General features: G+C 45.2%; 1 protein-coding gene across 2 annotated transcripts in view; it reads left to right on the top strand.

The window, feature by feature from the left end:
• The window catches only part of Plaat5 (phospholipase A and acyltransferase 5), a 39900-nt gene that overhangs the window by 992 nt on the left and 23332 nt on the right, over window positions 1-15576 (top strand). For both annotated transcript variants that reach the window (XR_005878120.1, XM_040748206.1), the window contains exon 3: window positions 849-957. Coding sequence is in view for 1 of the 2 variants with exons in the window: in XM_040748206.1 (XP_040604140.1) it covers window positions 849-957 (109 nt within the window). In the remaining variant the exon portion in view is untranslated. The remainder of the gene's footprint in view (window positions 1-848; window positions 958-15576) is intronic.

Below are 15576 nucleotides of genomic sequence, written 5' to 3'. Positions count from 1 at the left end.
ACTCTGCAGACTCTTGAAAGTTGAATGGGTTTGTAGGAGCACAAACCAACGACAAATTCAGGAGGCTTGTGCCTGGGCATTGGGTTGGGGTGAGAGGGGAGGTATGAAGATTTTTGCATTTTGTTATAGTCTCATACTGTCTTCTCTTGTATTAAAATTAGCATGAAAGTATCATTCTCTGATAGCATTTGAAAAGAATAATGACCAAGTTAAAAAAAAAAAACCTGAAAGCTCTGACCAGAGGGGCAGGGGAGAATGAATGATAGAATTTATTTGGGAATAAGTGCAAAGTGAAGTGCCGAGTGTAGTCACTTTGTGGAAAGCAACAGTTCATTCCAGGTACATGGGAGAGAGAGAAACATTTACAGCTCAAAAGAGGAGAGTGGAAATTGGCCTCAGATTTAATAAATAAATAACAAAGGCATTTAGGAACCAGCAGGAAGGGTGGGTGGGGTCAATTCAAGTTGACCTCTTGCTGGGCAGGTGTCACTGAGAAGCACTCCTTGTGGCAAGTTATGGCTTTGTGGAATTTCTCCTGGTAGCTCCTGTCAACAATGCATGGCAGCACTCCCTCTGGCTACATTTTGTTTGGATTTGAGACCAGGGACTCAAATGTGACACCTCTCCCCTATACATTTAGTTTTAAACAATTGTCAGAAAACCAGGAAGCAGTGGTTGTGCTGCATGAAAGCGAATGTCTGCATGGAATCAAGTTGGCAGGTGTGGGAGGGATGTCTCTTTCAATGACAAAACAGGAAGGTGCTCAGATCTGCAACTACTGGTCCCATAGACTTCCCAACAGCTGTGGAATAATGTTGTTTACAGTGTGACTGTAAAATCATTTATAGAGAGAAGCCGGTAATTAACTTGGAGATCACGTCCAGCAACAAGAGCACAGAGCTGATTTCAACACCTAATTTGGAGATCGAAGGCAAACTAAAAAGCCAAGCAGCAGAGGTGCGTATCCTAGGAATTGACAGAATGAGTGCTTTAGTCTCTTGGTGACTGCACACTGTATTGTGTTTTTCTCTGTCTGTGTCTAATAAATGTCTGCACTGACTTGAGATATTGTTATGCATTTTCAAGAAGCTTTATTGAGGTATATTTAGCACATATTTAAATTCACATTTAAAATATGCAATTAGACACTTTTTGATGTTGTTAGAACTGAAAAGAAAAGAGGAAAATGGCGGTTCCTGGGAAGTAGCTGACATGAGATTACCCCTTAGAAGACCTTTATCAGGAGAGAGAGCCTCGTAACATGGGGAGGGGCAGCTTGGGGCTTTGGAGTTCGAGAGCCTGAGACTAGACAGAGTGTCTTAACAGCTGCATGGTGAGGCCTTGGAGGGAGAGCGAGCGAGCTATCCCTACAAATGCTGAGAACAAAGGTGTTTTCTGACTCTGATAGGTTTTGGAGGTGTGTGTGTGTGTGGGCAAGCTTCATATCACATGATCTGTCTTGTAACTGTCACTGTATCCTGTCATTGTAACAAAGGGCATCAGGTAAGACTATGACTTTATTCTGCAGCTCCAGGGGATGAACAATATGCTTTCTTATCAACCCTGTCTCCAAAAGAGAGAGTTGCAGAGGGGTTTAGTCTGACCTGGAGGAGGGGAGTGGGGAGGAGGGAGGGAGAGAACATGAATGAGCCAGCAAGGGGGTCTGTGATCTCACAGGTACATGTATATGGTTGTGGAGCACCTGCTTGTAATCCCATCCCTGTTACCACGGTGACTCCATCTCCAGGCAGCAACCAGTCTGCTTTCTGTCATCTTTAGATCAGTTTGCATTTTCTTAGCAAGTGCGGTCAAGTGCATGTCCTTCATTTTAAATATTTTATTACATTTATTTATGTATGTATTCATTATGTATTAGCATGTGGGCCAAAGGACAACTTGAAGAAATTGGTTCTCTTCTACCACATGGATTCCCTAATGAAACTCAGGTTGTCAGGCCTGGCGGCAATGCCCTTTACCCTTTGAGTGATCTTTCTGGTTCTCTAACAGTAGTTTGGTGAGATGCTCAGGGTCTGCTGGAGACCACAGCTGTAACAGCTACTAATGGCTTTCACTATGACCTTGTGATCCTGTTCATTTAAATGATCTCTTTAACAGAAAAATAATCCTAACCACAGGTTTTACTTTCTCATTACCTAACAGTTGAGTCTGTAGATCAATTATTTAGAGTTAGAGAATGTCATCCATTCATATATTTTCACAGGATCAAAGCACGTGTCTCTAGTGTTACAACCAAGGAGAGTTCCAGGCTCTCCTTTAAACAATTTTTAAAATTTTAAATCTTGTATTCATTATACATACCAACCACAGTTCCCTCCCCTCAACCTCCCTTCCTGTCCACTTGTCAGAAAGGGTAGGGCCTCCCATGGGGAGTCAACATAGCCCGTCACATTAAGTTGAGGCAGGACCAAGAGCTTTCTCTCTGCATCCAGGCTGAACAAGGACAGGGGATGGGTTCCAAAAAGCCAGCTCATGCACCAGGAATAGATCCTGGTCCCATTGCTAGGGGCCCCTCAAAGAGACCAAGGTACACAACTGTCACCCACATGCAGAGGGCCTAGTTAGGTCCCATGCAGGCTCCCCAGTCTAGAGTCCATGAGCTCCTGTGACCTCAGGTCAGTTGTCTCTGTGGGTTTTCCCGTCATGATCTTGACCTTGGCCTGGTGCTTGCTGTGGATCTTTGAATATACTTCCATCAGTTACTGGGCTCTATGATGACAGGGTAGTCACCAATCTGATTACAAGGAAGGCAAGTTCAGGTACCCTCTCCGATATTACTAGAAGACTTAGCTCGGGTCATCCTTGTGGATTCCTGGGAATCTCCTGTGCACCAGGTTTCTCCCTAACCCCATAATGCCTCCCTCTACCAAGATGTCTCTTTCCTTGCTCTCCCACTCTGCCCCTCCCCCAACTAGGCCATGCCGTTCCTTTTTGTTCCTATCTGCAGATCTCAGCTATTTTCCCTTCCCAGGAGGATCCATGCAACCCCTCAGGGTCCTTCTTGTTACCTAGCTTCTCTGGAGCTGTGGACTGTGGTCTGATTGCCCTTTGCTTTACTTCTAGTATCCACTTATGAGTGAGCACATACCGTGTCTGTCTTTCTGGGTCTGGGTTACCTCACTCAGGAAGATTTTTTTCTAATTCCATCCATTTGCCTGCAAATTTCATGATGTCATTGTTTTTTTTTCAGCTGAGTAGTATTCCACTGTGTAAATGTACCACATTTTCTTTATCCATTCTTCAACTGAGGGACATCTAGGTTGTTTCCAGGTTCTGGCTAGTATGAATAATGAGCAAGTATCCTTGTGGTATGATTGAGAATTTAATGACTGTGTACAATGCCTTTTGGTAATGTCCACACTTCTTGAAGCACTGAGTTCAGTTAGTGCTGCTGGAATGCGCATGTGCGTAGACCCCTCCATTACAGCCTGGGCAACCTGTGAGGGCCACACTCCTGACTGAGCTTCATGGGGGCAGGGAGAACCAGCTCTTTTCCTGAAATGAGGTCTTGAGATTTGCTGGAAATAGATGTAGTCCCGCCCTGTCTTCATTTCCTGTTTCCACATGTCTGCTCCGTGCTCATGCCTTGCTCATTCTGTGCAGGGTCCTCATGATTGTCCACTTCCAGTGAGCCTAAGTGTTTTTGCGTCCCCAGAGCCTTTGCCATGTATTGCCAGGACAGCCCTTTTCTGCTCTTGTAAACATAGCATGTTTGTGCTCTTCTAGATTAGATGTATGTATCCCCGCCAAAATTCACATGTTGACATCTTAACCCTCAGTATGGTTGTATTTGGAGTAAGGGAATAGTTAAGGTTAAACGAGGTCCTGAGCTGCCATGACTGGTGTTTTTGTGAGAAGAAACCCCAGGAAACCCTCTTTCTCTTCACCCTCATCCCCCACTCTGTGAGAGCTCACAAAAGGAAGTCATATGGGCACAGGTGAGGTGGTAGACACCAAAAGCTGAAATAAGGGACCTCAGAATGACACCTGCCTTGCTACACCTTGATTCTGTATTCCACAGTCTGAAGAACTCTGAGGCAGTTAGCATGTGTTGTATAAGGCATCCAGTCAGTGGAATTTGATCACGCCAGCTTGAGCAGACCCTCACCTCTGTGTCTGAAGTCTGATTCTTAGGTGCAGTCTGGGCACTGGCCTAGCCTAGTGAGCTCCCCAGAATATCATCCTTCCACACTGTCCCCATACTCCCAGGCCCAGCTTGATTAATGTACCTTGTACACCAGACCAGGCTGCCCCAGCTGAAAACATTCTTGGTTACTACTGAATTGGAATCACCCCTGTCCCTCCAATGAAAACTCAGCACTGAGTGTCTGAAGGACTGATCTACCAACATCTCATACCTGATTTTGAAATCAACCAAGCTTCCACCCAACAGAGGCAGGCTAGAATCTTACACCAGACAAGCAATCAACAAAAGCCTATGTGTCCAGGTCATAACAAACAGTATGAAAGGACAAGACAATATGCACCCTCTCCAGTCTGAATTCTCTAGTCCTATAGAAATGTTCTTCCATGAGAATTACTGAGATGAATCCCAGGGTACAAAATATAAAAGGATAATCATGAGCATGATCAAAGAGTTCAAGTAGTTTAAAGAAGACACTGGCACCCCAATGAACTTTAAGAATGTAGGAATAAGCTGCGTGGTGGTGGCACACGCCTTTAATCCCAGCACTCGGGAGGCAGAGGCAGGCGGATCTCTGTGAGTTCGAGGCCCGGCTGGACCGACAGCCTCCAAAACAATACAGAGAAACCCTGTCTCGTAAAAACCAAAAAAAAAAAAAAAAAAAGTAGGAATAAACTCCCGAGTGACGCTTAGGAAAACAATCATACGGCCGAATGAAACAAAGACAACTCGGGACCTAAAAAGTAGATCCAGTAGAGAGAGAAACACACAGGAGAAAACTCAAGCTGAAAGGAAGATTTGACTGAAAAGATGAAGGCTCCCCTCCTCACTGTGCTTTTGGTCTCAAACCCTCCTGCTGTCATTTCCAGGACCCCTGTGACGTGGCTAACTTTCACTGTTGTCTTGATCTCTCTGCCAGAGCGCCCACCAGCACTTGCATGTGTGCTGTTGTCTTTCCTTCCAGGAAAGGCCCTCACGAGCCCTTGGCCTCTGATAGCCTGTGGGCCTTGTCTGCCCACCACCCTGTCTGCCACAGACCACCCCAAGCGGGTATGTGGGTCCCTGGGATGAGGGTCCTTGAGGACTAGGTAGGTAAGGATTCGGCAGAGACAAACAGAAACAAACACAGAGGCAGTTTGAATCTGAGTGTATTTTGTAGCTCTCAAGCAAGGCTTTTTATACAGAATGAAACAGATATTTCTCAGAGGATGTTGAGTGAAGCAAACCCAAATAGAACAGATGACATCATTGTCACTCGGCACAGTAAAGCACACAAATCATCCAAGGCTAACCAAAGCACGGAATCACCTAACCCTAACTATATATTTCCTAGATCATGTTAATAAATTCTTATGGTCAGTTATTGTTTAACATCTATTACCTAATTCTTATGAATCTTCAAAATGTGAAGTTAAGCTATTTTAATTATTTATTAAGAGCTTTCACCATACACCTAAACCCACTTCCAATGACATATGCACAGCCATATGACATTTTATTATTGGGAAAGTTTTTTATCATAATACTATTTTGTAATTTTGTAAGTGTTTGAAAAGCCCTGGTTTTCCTGGAGATGAGGTCATGGCTAGTGACCCCATCTCAAGGGATGGTTTCTTATCTAATTCTCTTGCTTCAAACCTCACCGTAGATTGTCAGGAACATTTCATAAATATGAAAAGAGAATAGAAGATCAAACAGAAATTGCCATAAGAACTACGACTCAATATTTTGCTCTGGTTGAGAGTTCCACAGCCGTTTCCAAGAGACCGCCTTCTTTTGAAGTTACCGTCTCAGTCTGTGGAACTTGTCCCACAGAATCTACTGGGGTTGGTGTGGCCCCTGTCTCTAGTTTCTCACCTTCCCTCTCCTGTATGAGAAAGGCCTTCACTTCACCCACCCGCTGAAGTGATCTTCCAGGTGGCCCCATAGCTCTCTTCATCTTGCCTTTGAGATCTCAATCTGATCTTTGTAAGAGATCTCTCTGGACCAATGGTGTGACACAGAATAGATCGATGGTCACTGTCTGCTGTATTGCTCTGTCAGTGGAACTGCAAAAGTTTTTCATGACTGCTATTAGGTAAGAGCCAAGGAGGACTCATCATAGGCGCTGGGCAGCTCTGGGCTCTGTGTGTGTGTCTGTGTGTTAAACATGTTTGCTTTTTGTGTATGTGTGTGTGGTATACATGTTTGCTTTTTGTGTATGTGTGTGTGGTATACATGTTTGCTTTTTGTGTATGTGTGTGTGGTATACATGTTTGCATGTATACACCGGTGCACTGTCCTGTTTCAAGGGCTGTGTCACTGCCGGCCACTATGCAGAAGCTTCGGTTTCTGTTTTTTCCTACCAGGTAACCAATGGGAGGGCATCATATACACTGTGGGTATGTGAGCAAGGGTGACTCGTGTCTTGGGTGGGGCAGGACAAGAGGTACAGGATTTCATCATACTCCTCAGAATGACAAGAAATACAAGATTTAGGAATTGTTCATTTCTAGCACTTTTTTCCCAGTTAATATTTTTGGATCACAGTGATGGCTGAAGGTGATTGAACTATAGAAGGTAAAGTGAGGACAAGAAAGGGCTTCTCATATGCAAATTCTTTTGTGTTCTGTCAACACTTCAGGCTCCAGGTTTTATTACTGAGATGACACCTTGATTAGGAGTAGATTGTGGAGTATGTTCCCATCATTCCCATCGCTACACATGCACAGGTTTTGCCTCAGAGGGAATAAGATTTTTTTCTGGAGTTAAGTATGTGAGATCTTGGTATGGACACACAGAGTCAGGCTCCCAATTACTGTGTTCTACTGTGGACATGCTTACACGAGATTTTATTAGTTGCCAAACAAAGAAAGGGATAGGTATACCAGATAGTGGTAGGGCCCAAGGGCCAGCAGTTGCAGCAAAACTGGCAACACTCTGCTATAGGTTTCAGATGCTGTCTGGTGACAGTCTCAGCATATGGATTGGTGAAAGCCATTCTTCTGTTAAGAATACATTGTGAGGTTTTGATGAAAAGGATGTTAGGTCAGACACAGGGTTGGACCGTGGATAACTTTCAAAGGAACCAAAACCATCCCAAGATAAGTTGGCTCTAATTTACATTTTAACTCTCCATAACCATGATGTTTCCTCATTTGATCTTGTAGCATCTTTAACATAGGTGCAGCCTCCTCCCTCCCTCCGTCCCTCCCTCCCTCATCCTCCACCTCTCTATCCTTCTCTTTTGGAAGCTTCCTCTCATAGTCTTAAGTGCTGATTTCCCCTCCCAGCTCCATACGATTGCTCTGGTGTCTCATCACATACCAATGAAGAGTCAGTCTCCTTCAGTAACTGACCAGGGGCCTTACCTTTGGTGCTTCTAAAACTAAAAGTGACACTCTTACTTTGTGGCCTTGATCTCACCACCTGCCATCTCCTAGGCAGGAACAAACTTTCCACCCACTTCCTTGTTCTGTGCCCACTTGATTTATGATGTTTTTAGAATCTGGGCACCTTACAAAGGACTAGTTTTTTTTCTGTTTAGATGCCCATTTCCTGGAGAAGGGCCAGATCTGGGTTGCAGCCTATGCAAAGGAAATAAACAACAGATGGTGGAAGGGGTTTGCAATCTCAGTGCATCCCTAGTGAGCTGGAATCAGTCAGGGTAAGGTACTAAGAAACTGAACACTGGAATGTTGGTTGGGGTGGGAGGCCACTGGGAGGGTAGATTTAAGTTCCTGGTGTTCACAAAAAGCTGGGGAATGAGAGAGTAAGGAGAGGGAATGATGGGACCTTGCATTTAGCATGAATAACTCCAGATGACTCTCAAGTCTGTGTGAATGCCATTTAGTTTTCTACTTTACTAGACTGTCCAGTGACAAGGTTGCACATGAAAACATCTCCCCCAAACGCAAGAAAGCTTATTTGTTTAATGAGCATAAGGGCTTTACCTGCTTGTACAATAGTGCACCATGCACATGCAGTGCCTGTGGAGGCCAGAAGAGTGTGCTAGATACCCTGGACTGTACTGAAGGTAGCTGTGAGCCACTACGTAAATGCTGAGTCCTCTGGAAGGACAGGGAGTGCATTTAACCACTAAGCCATTTCTCCAGCTCTTCAAGGCAGTGTCTCAACGTTTTCACTTCTCTTCCTGACTCCCTGTTTCCTGGGCCACAAGGCTTGTTCAACAACCTTGATGCTCAAAGAGGAATTTCATTAGCTTGTTTTCTGGTATAGACATGGTCAGTGTGCACTGTGCTGTTGTCATTTGGGCATCTGTTCCAGGAAAGGTCAACCAGGATTCTTAACTGCTTGCTGCCACCAGTGGGAATGAAACAGTCAGGTTTCCTGGGGAGTTGTGATGTTTGTTTTGGTAGGGAAGTGGGTTCCTAGAGAGAGCATCTATGGTGCTCACTGGCTTAATAATCTGCAGAGAGGGGAGTGTCATGAGGCAGGATTCTTAGGTGCTCAGGTCTGTGCTTGGGTATAGTGACAGAGCCAGTGGCTGGTTCAGAGGTGACGCAGTAGCTTACCTGGGGAGGCTCAGAAAAACCTGCCCCACACCACTGCCATCTGTCTTCCCACCCTGGTCAGGGCCAGAGACAGCAGAGGTTGATTGCACTGACCTCCCATGCCTGTCTTTATACATACGCTCATTGGTGACATGGTGGCCTCTTCCCTCCCTCCCCCCTCCTTTTATTGCTCCCTCCTCTCCACTGTCTTCTCTCCCCTCCCCCCAATCTCTTACCTCTTCCTTCCCTTCCTCCTCCTCATCTTTCTCTTTCCTTTCCAGTGTCAAGACTTAGATTATTGACATGGCCTTAGCTTAGTGTATATGTATATATATGTCCACCCTAGTGATGTGCAAAGGAAAAGAAAAAGAAAATCCATGCATTAACAACCTGTAAAAGATCAAAAGCAGTTCAGTTCTTCACCTGCATCAGTATATGAAAGTTTTGAACTTGTGTTGAACTTTTAAAGATGGTTATAAAAATATCAGAAATTCAGACTTCCTTACTGACATTTAAAATTACTGTTGTCTGGACTGGAAAGATGGTTTAGTGGTTAAGAGCACTTGCTCTTGTAGAGGACCCAGGTTCATTTTCCAGAACCCATACTAGGTGACTCACAACTGCCTGTAACACTTCAGTTCCAGGAGACCCAAGTCCCTCTTCCGGCCTCTGCAGGCACTGCACACACATGGTGCACATACGGCTAAGTGAGTACACACACATACATGTAAATTAAAAGATATACAATCCTTTTGCCATTTGAGACAAAGGTATTTGTGTGAAATGGTTTTGTTAATATTGAGTTACAGAGAGACTCTTGCTAATGGTCACTCATTCCTTTTCAGTATTTGTTGTGTGATGTTTTTCTCATTTGGTTTTTTGGGGGCCTACCACCCAGCTCCCAAATAACTATACAGAGGCATCTCCTTAGTTATGAATGCTTGGTCTTAGCTTGACTTGTTTCTAGCCAGCTTTTCTTATCTTAAATTAATCTGTCTACCTTCACCGCCCTGGACTTTTATTTTTCTCACCTCTGTATCCCTTTTCTTTCCTTCTTACTCTGTGTCTGGGTGGCTGAGTGACTGTGTGGTTGGTCCCTCAAGTCCTCTTCCTTCCTCTCTCTTGTTGATCCCTCTTTCCAGATTTTTCCTTCTGTTTATTCTCTCTGCCTACCAACCCCACCTGTCCTTGCTCCTGCCTCACTGTTGGCCGTTCAACTCTTAATTAGGACCAACAGGTGTTTTAGACAGGCAAAGAATCACAGCTTCACAGAGTTAAACAGATGCAGCATAAACAAAAGTCACACACCTTAAAATACTATTCCCCAACAAATGTTCTTCAAAGGTGAGAGCTCTTGTCTCTTCGCTTGCTCTTTGCAGCTCTCTGGGCCTACCCACACCTCTGGACCATCTTTTATATGCTATTCTTGCAGCCCTTGGCTCTCACTCTCTTCATATACTACTCCCTCCTGAGTTTTAGGAAGGGGTCATATCTACATATCTCTCTTTCTGGTCCAAGAGCTAAGGAAAATGAAATCCATTTGTGTGTGTGCTTATTGTGTTTTTTATTTTTGAGATTATAATATAATTATATCACTGCCTCCTTCCCTTTCCTGCCTTAAACCTCCATGTACCCCTTCTTGCTCTCTTTCAAACTCATGGCCTCTTTTTCTTTGTGTGTGTGTGTGTGTGTGGGTGTGTAGATATTCATAAGTATATAAATACAATCTTCTTAGTCTGTGTAGCGTTACTTGTTTGTATATGTTTCCAGGGCTGACCATTTGGGACTGGATAGCAATTTCTCTAGAGTGCTCTCTTCCCTGGAGAAGTTGATTTCTCCCTGTCTCAGCATTTCTTAGTTTCCTGTAGTTCTTTGGTTTGAAGTCTCCCGGATTTCCCCCTTCCACATTAGTTTGTCTATTGGTGCCTCCTTGTCCAGGTCATGATTAAGCAGCCATGTTAGTGAGACTGTGATTCTGAGCATTAGGTGCAGGCTCTGTGTTGTAGTTGTGTCTGTTGGGACTGGGCTCCACAACTCTACATTTGATCAGTTGTGGTTTTCTATAGTGGCTTCCTGTTGAGAAGATAAGTGCCCTCCCTGAGGGATGAGAGCACTTATCTGTGGTTATTATTGTATTTAGATTGTAGTTAGTGATGACACCGGTTTAGCAAAGTGGCAATTGTAGGTTTTCATTCAAGGTCTGACTTGAAATCCTCCTCCCTGAAAAGGGTTTTTCATGGAACCAGAAGGCACCATACAGGCTATTAAATGAGGGAAACAACCAACAGTCCTACTCAGTTACGCTGCTTGTGACCCATAACAACCTGCATGGCATGATAATCCCAAGGGTGTCATAGTGGCATACATACTTTGGAGATAACCAATAACTCTGTAATTGGATTTACAGGGGAGGTCATGGATCTTGAAACCCATTTTTTTATGGGATTCTTTCTTTTAAAATATTTCCTCTTTGATCAAAAATATTCTTTTTCTCATATTCTCTGTCCTGATTACAGTTTTCCCTCCCTCTACTGCCCCCATTTCCTCCCCCACTTTCCCTGCCGTGTGGATCCACTCCATTTTAGTCTCTCAGAACAGGCTTCGGAGAGATAATAACAGAACATAAAGAAGTGAAATATAGTAAGATAAAACAACCCCTCCCCAACCCATTACACTGAAAGCTGGACAAGGCAAACCAACAGGAGAAAAAAAATCCAAGAAAAGGCACCAAAGCAGAGACAGACCCACTCTTTTGCACACTCTAGAGTCCCGTGAAAATACTAAACAGAAAGCTATAGTATATACACAGAGGAGGAACCTATTCCCCATGCTGGGCTGCCTCACCCAGCCTTGATGCAGGAGAGGAGCTTGGTCCTGTCCCTCCATGGGAGGCCTGCCCCTGTGTGAGCAGACAGAGAAGTGGATGGTGGGTGGTAGATGGGGGGGGAGGAGTCTGTAGTCTGTATGTAAAGTAAGTGAGAAATTTATGATGTATGTATGCAAATTTATTATGGATGCATGCAGGGGACCTGGTTCAGGCCTGTGTTGATCCTGTGCTTGCTGCTTCATTCTCTGAGTCCATATAATCTTTGCTCAGTTGATTCAGAGGAGCCTGTCTTCCATACCCTGTCTCTTATATGCTTCCCATCTCCTCTTTCCTCGAGCTAGGAGGGGAGGGATTTGATGAAGACACTGAAATCCATTAGTAGTTTGCTCTCTGGATATGAAGCCTGGTTTGGGCCGCCCTCTAGTGGCCAGTCCCTTGTTATAGCATCTCCCTTTCAGGCAGAAAAGGAGAGCCGGCTCTGTTAGGCCTGCTCTGTCTGGGATTTGTTAGGTACTGTGTAAAGATCCTGTATCCCTCAGCTCTAGTTTCTTCAGTGAAGTACTGTGGTGTAGACTGTGTGCCTTGTGCCTAGAAAAAGGAATTCCTCCAGTGGGCAGAGTTTGTGGGACAGATGCCCGGGTCTCAGCAACTCCTCTTCCCACAAAGACAAGATAAAACTTGGAGGAACAAACTGCCAGGATAGTGCGTTAAAAGGTCTGAAAATCTGACTGAAATTAAAAGTATTTCTTTTTAATTAAAAAAGTTTCATTGATTTCATTTTATGTGTATGGTTGTTTTGCATTGGATCCCCTGAAACTGGAGTTATGGATGGTTGCATCTGTGTGGGTGCTGGGAACTGAACCGGGGTCCTTTGTAAGAACAAGTGCTCTTAACTGCTGAGCCGTATCTCCAGCCCTATGAACAAAGCATTTTTTTGAGACAGGGTTTCTCTGTAGCTTTGGAGCCTGTCCTGGAACTCACTGTGTAGACCAGGCTGGCCTTGAGCTCACAGAAATTCACCTGTCTCTGCCTCCCGATTGCTGGTATTAAAGGCGTGCGCCTGGCCACAAAGTATTTTTTTAAAAAAAGATTTATTTTCATTTTATGTATATGGTTGTTTGTCTGCTTGTATGTCTAGGCATCATGTGTGTGCTTGGTGCTCTGGTAAGTGCTTCATGCCCAGGGATACCCAAAGAGGGTTCCGGAGTTACACACAGCTGTGGGCCACTGTGTGGAGGCTGGGAAACGGAATCTGGGACCTTTGAAAGAGCAGTAAGTGCTCTTAGCTGCTGAGCCATCTCTCCAGCTCTCACGATGGGAAATATTAAAATTCAAGATGGACTCTGGGTCTCAGACTCTGTTGTGCTTCAGAGTGCCTAGCTGGCTGGGGCTCACTAGCGGTCTGCCACCCTCGGCAGCAGATGGAGTGAGTTTATCTGGAACCCACGATGACTCCACTGCCAGTGAAGCTGCTGAAGGCAATGGCTATTCCTGTGGCACAGAAGCATGGCCCAAGGCTGCAATACTCACTGGGATAAGCAGTAGCCCAACCGACCGGCCTGAAACGTGCCGTGAGAGATAGCCGAAGAGGACCTGGAGAAGGACACACATCTCAGCTGCACTGGAAGGCGTGTGCAAGGCTGGCACACACCTTTGGAGGGACCCAGAGACCCTGGTGAGTCTGAAAGGGTCCTTTGACTCCCAAAGGGTCACCATCCACAGGTTGAGAACCATTGAGCTCTGTAGACCAGGCTGGCATTGAACTCACAGGGATCCACCTGCCTTTGCCCCCGGAATGCTGGGATTAAAGATGCGCATCACCACACCCAGATTGTATTATTTTTAAATTAAGTTTAGTGTATGTCCATGTGTGTGTATGTGTGCTTGTGCACTTGTGTGTGTTTGTGTTTGCCACAGTGCATATGTGAAGATCAGAGGACAAACTGGTAAGAATTTGTATCTCCTTTTACCATATGGGTCCCGGGGCCCTGAGCTCATGTCACATGGCTTGGGGATAAGTGCCTTTATGTGATAAGCCACCTCACTGGCCATCAATGCATACTTTTTGTTGTTGTTGTTGTTGTTACGAGACAGGGTTTCTCTGTATTGTTTTGGAGGCTGTTGGTCCAGCCCGGCCTCGAACTCACAGAGATCCGCCTGCCTCTGCCTCCCGAGTGCTGGGATCAAAGGTGTGCGCCACCAACGCCCGGCTAATACATACTTTTTAATGACCTGGTTGCTCCTCATATTTTTATTTTGGAGACAGGGTTTCTTTGTGTAGCCTTTACTGTCCTTGAACCAGCTCTGTAGACCAGGCTGGCCCCAAACTTCCAGAGACCCACCTGTCTCTGCCTCCTGAGTGCTGGATTGAAGGTGTGCACCATCATTGCCTGACTGCTGCTCACGTTTGTAATGTATTTACTCTTCATGGATAGTCACATTCTCACACACACACACATTTATACACACACATTTACACACATTTATACACACATTTACACACACTTATACATACACATTTACACACATACATTTATACACACATTTATACATACACATTTATACACACACATTTATACATACACACATTTATGCATACACACATTTATACACACACATACACACACGTTCACAGCCCCAACTGGCCCCATCCCTATACTTTCACATGCCCATCATACATCATGCACTTACAAGTTACACATACACACATACATACCACTCCACTCCCCATACTTACACACTCACAACTCACACACATGCAGATAGACACTCAGACACACTCACACATATACACATTCACACACATTCACACAGAAACGCTCGCAGATCTTGTCAGGTGAACATTTTCTCTCCTTTTAGCCTCTTTGAGAGAAGGTCCAGTCAGGAGGCAGGAACCGCACAGTAGGTTGAGGTGGAGGAGTTTTCAGGGTTAGGAAACTGTGATAAAAGTCTTGCCTGTCTAGTATGCAGGCTGCAGGGCCTCCCAGGGCTGAGGGACAGCACTCAGGGAAGGATGCACTTGGAGAGGAGAGGTTCAGACTTTGTTGGAGAGATGTGTTTGCAGTCGTCTGATATCAGGCTCCCTGGTGTTTCAGCTGGTGTGTTTGGCTGCAGGGGAGCCAGGTAGGGGACTTGCAGAAGGAGTCATGCTGTCAGTAAGGGAGGGCAGGTCTTCAGACACTGGTCATGATATCAGGCATGCCACAGAGAGGTCTTCCTAGGCCAGGGCTGCAAGGTGCATGGTGCTTAGGATTCTGGGCCAAGGCAGAGCATTACCCACCAGCATCCTGATTGTCCACCTCTGAAACTGCACGGGGTCCCCTCCTCTTGCAGTGTGCCCCCAGCACCCATTGCTTTGAAAGCTTCACAGGCTCACTCCTGAGGAGAAGTGTTAGAAGCAGTTAAAGCATGTGCTATAGGCTCACTCCCGAGGAGAAGTGTTAGAAGCAGTTAAAGCATGTGCCGCAGGGAAGGTGGCACAGTCAGAGCTGATAGTCAACATAAATGGGCGTCTCCTGCCCTGGAGCCTCTTGGTCCCAAATACCCAGCAGCCACCTCCTGCATTACCACACAGAGGCTTATGTTACTTATAAACAATTAGCTGACAGCTCAGGCTTATTACTAGCTAACTCTTATACTTAAATCAATCCATAATCCCTTTTTTGCCTTTATGTTCAATTTATTTATTTATTAAACTTTTTAAAGTATGTTTTTATTTAAATTAGAAACATGCATGCTTCAAATGTCAATCCTAGCTCACCCCTTCTCCCTCCACCAGCCCCACCCACATGTCCCATCCCCAGCCCAATCCCCACATCCTTCCCCAGAGAGGGTGAGGCCCTCCTTGGGGGGAACTCCAGAGTCTGTCATTTCATCTAGGGCAGGACCTAGGCCCTTCCCCATGTGTCCAGGCTGAGAGAGCATCCCTCCATATAGAATGGGTTCCCAAAGTTCATTTGTATGCCATGGTGAACACTAGTCTACTATCCAAGGCCCCAGAGATTTCTGAGGCCTCCTCACTGACACTGCATTCATGGAGTCTGGATCAGTCCCCTGTTGGCCTCATCAGTCTGGGGTTCAAGAGCTCCCCCTTG

This window comes from Mesocricetus auratus, unplaced genomic scaffold (genome assembly GCF_017639785.1).
Source record: "Mesocricetus auratus isolate SY011 unplaced genomic scaffold, BCM_Maur_2.0 Super-Scaffold_4256, whole genome shotgun sequence".
NCBI lineage: Eukaryota > Metazoa > Chordata > Mammalia > Rodentia > Cricetidae > Mesocricetus > Mesocricetus auratus.
Note: the sequence above shows the minus strand (reverse complement) of the source record. Positions and strands in the feature narration are given on the sequence as shown.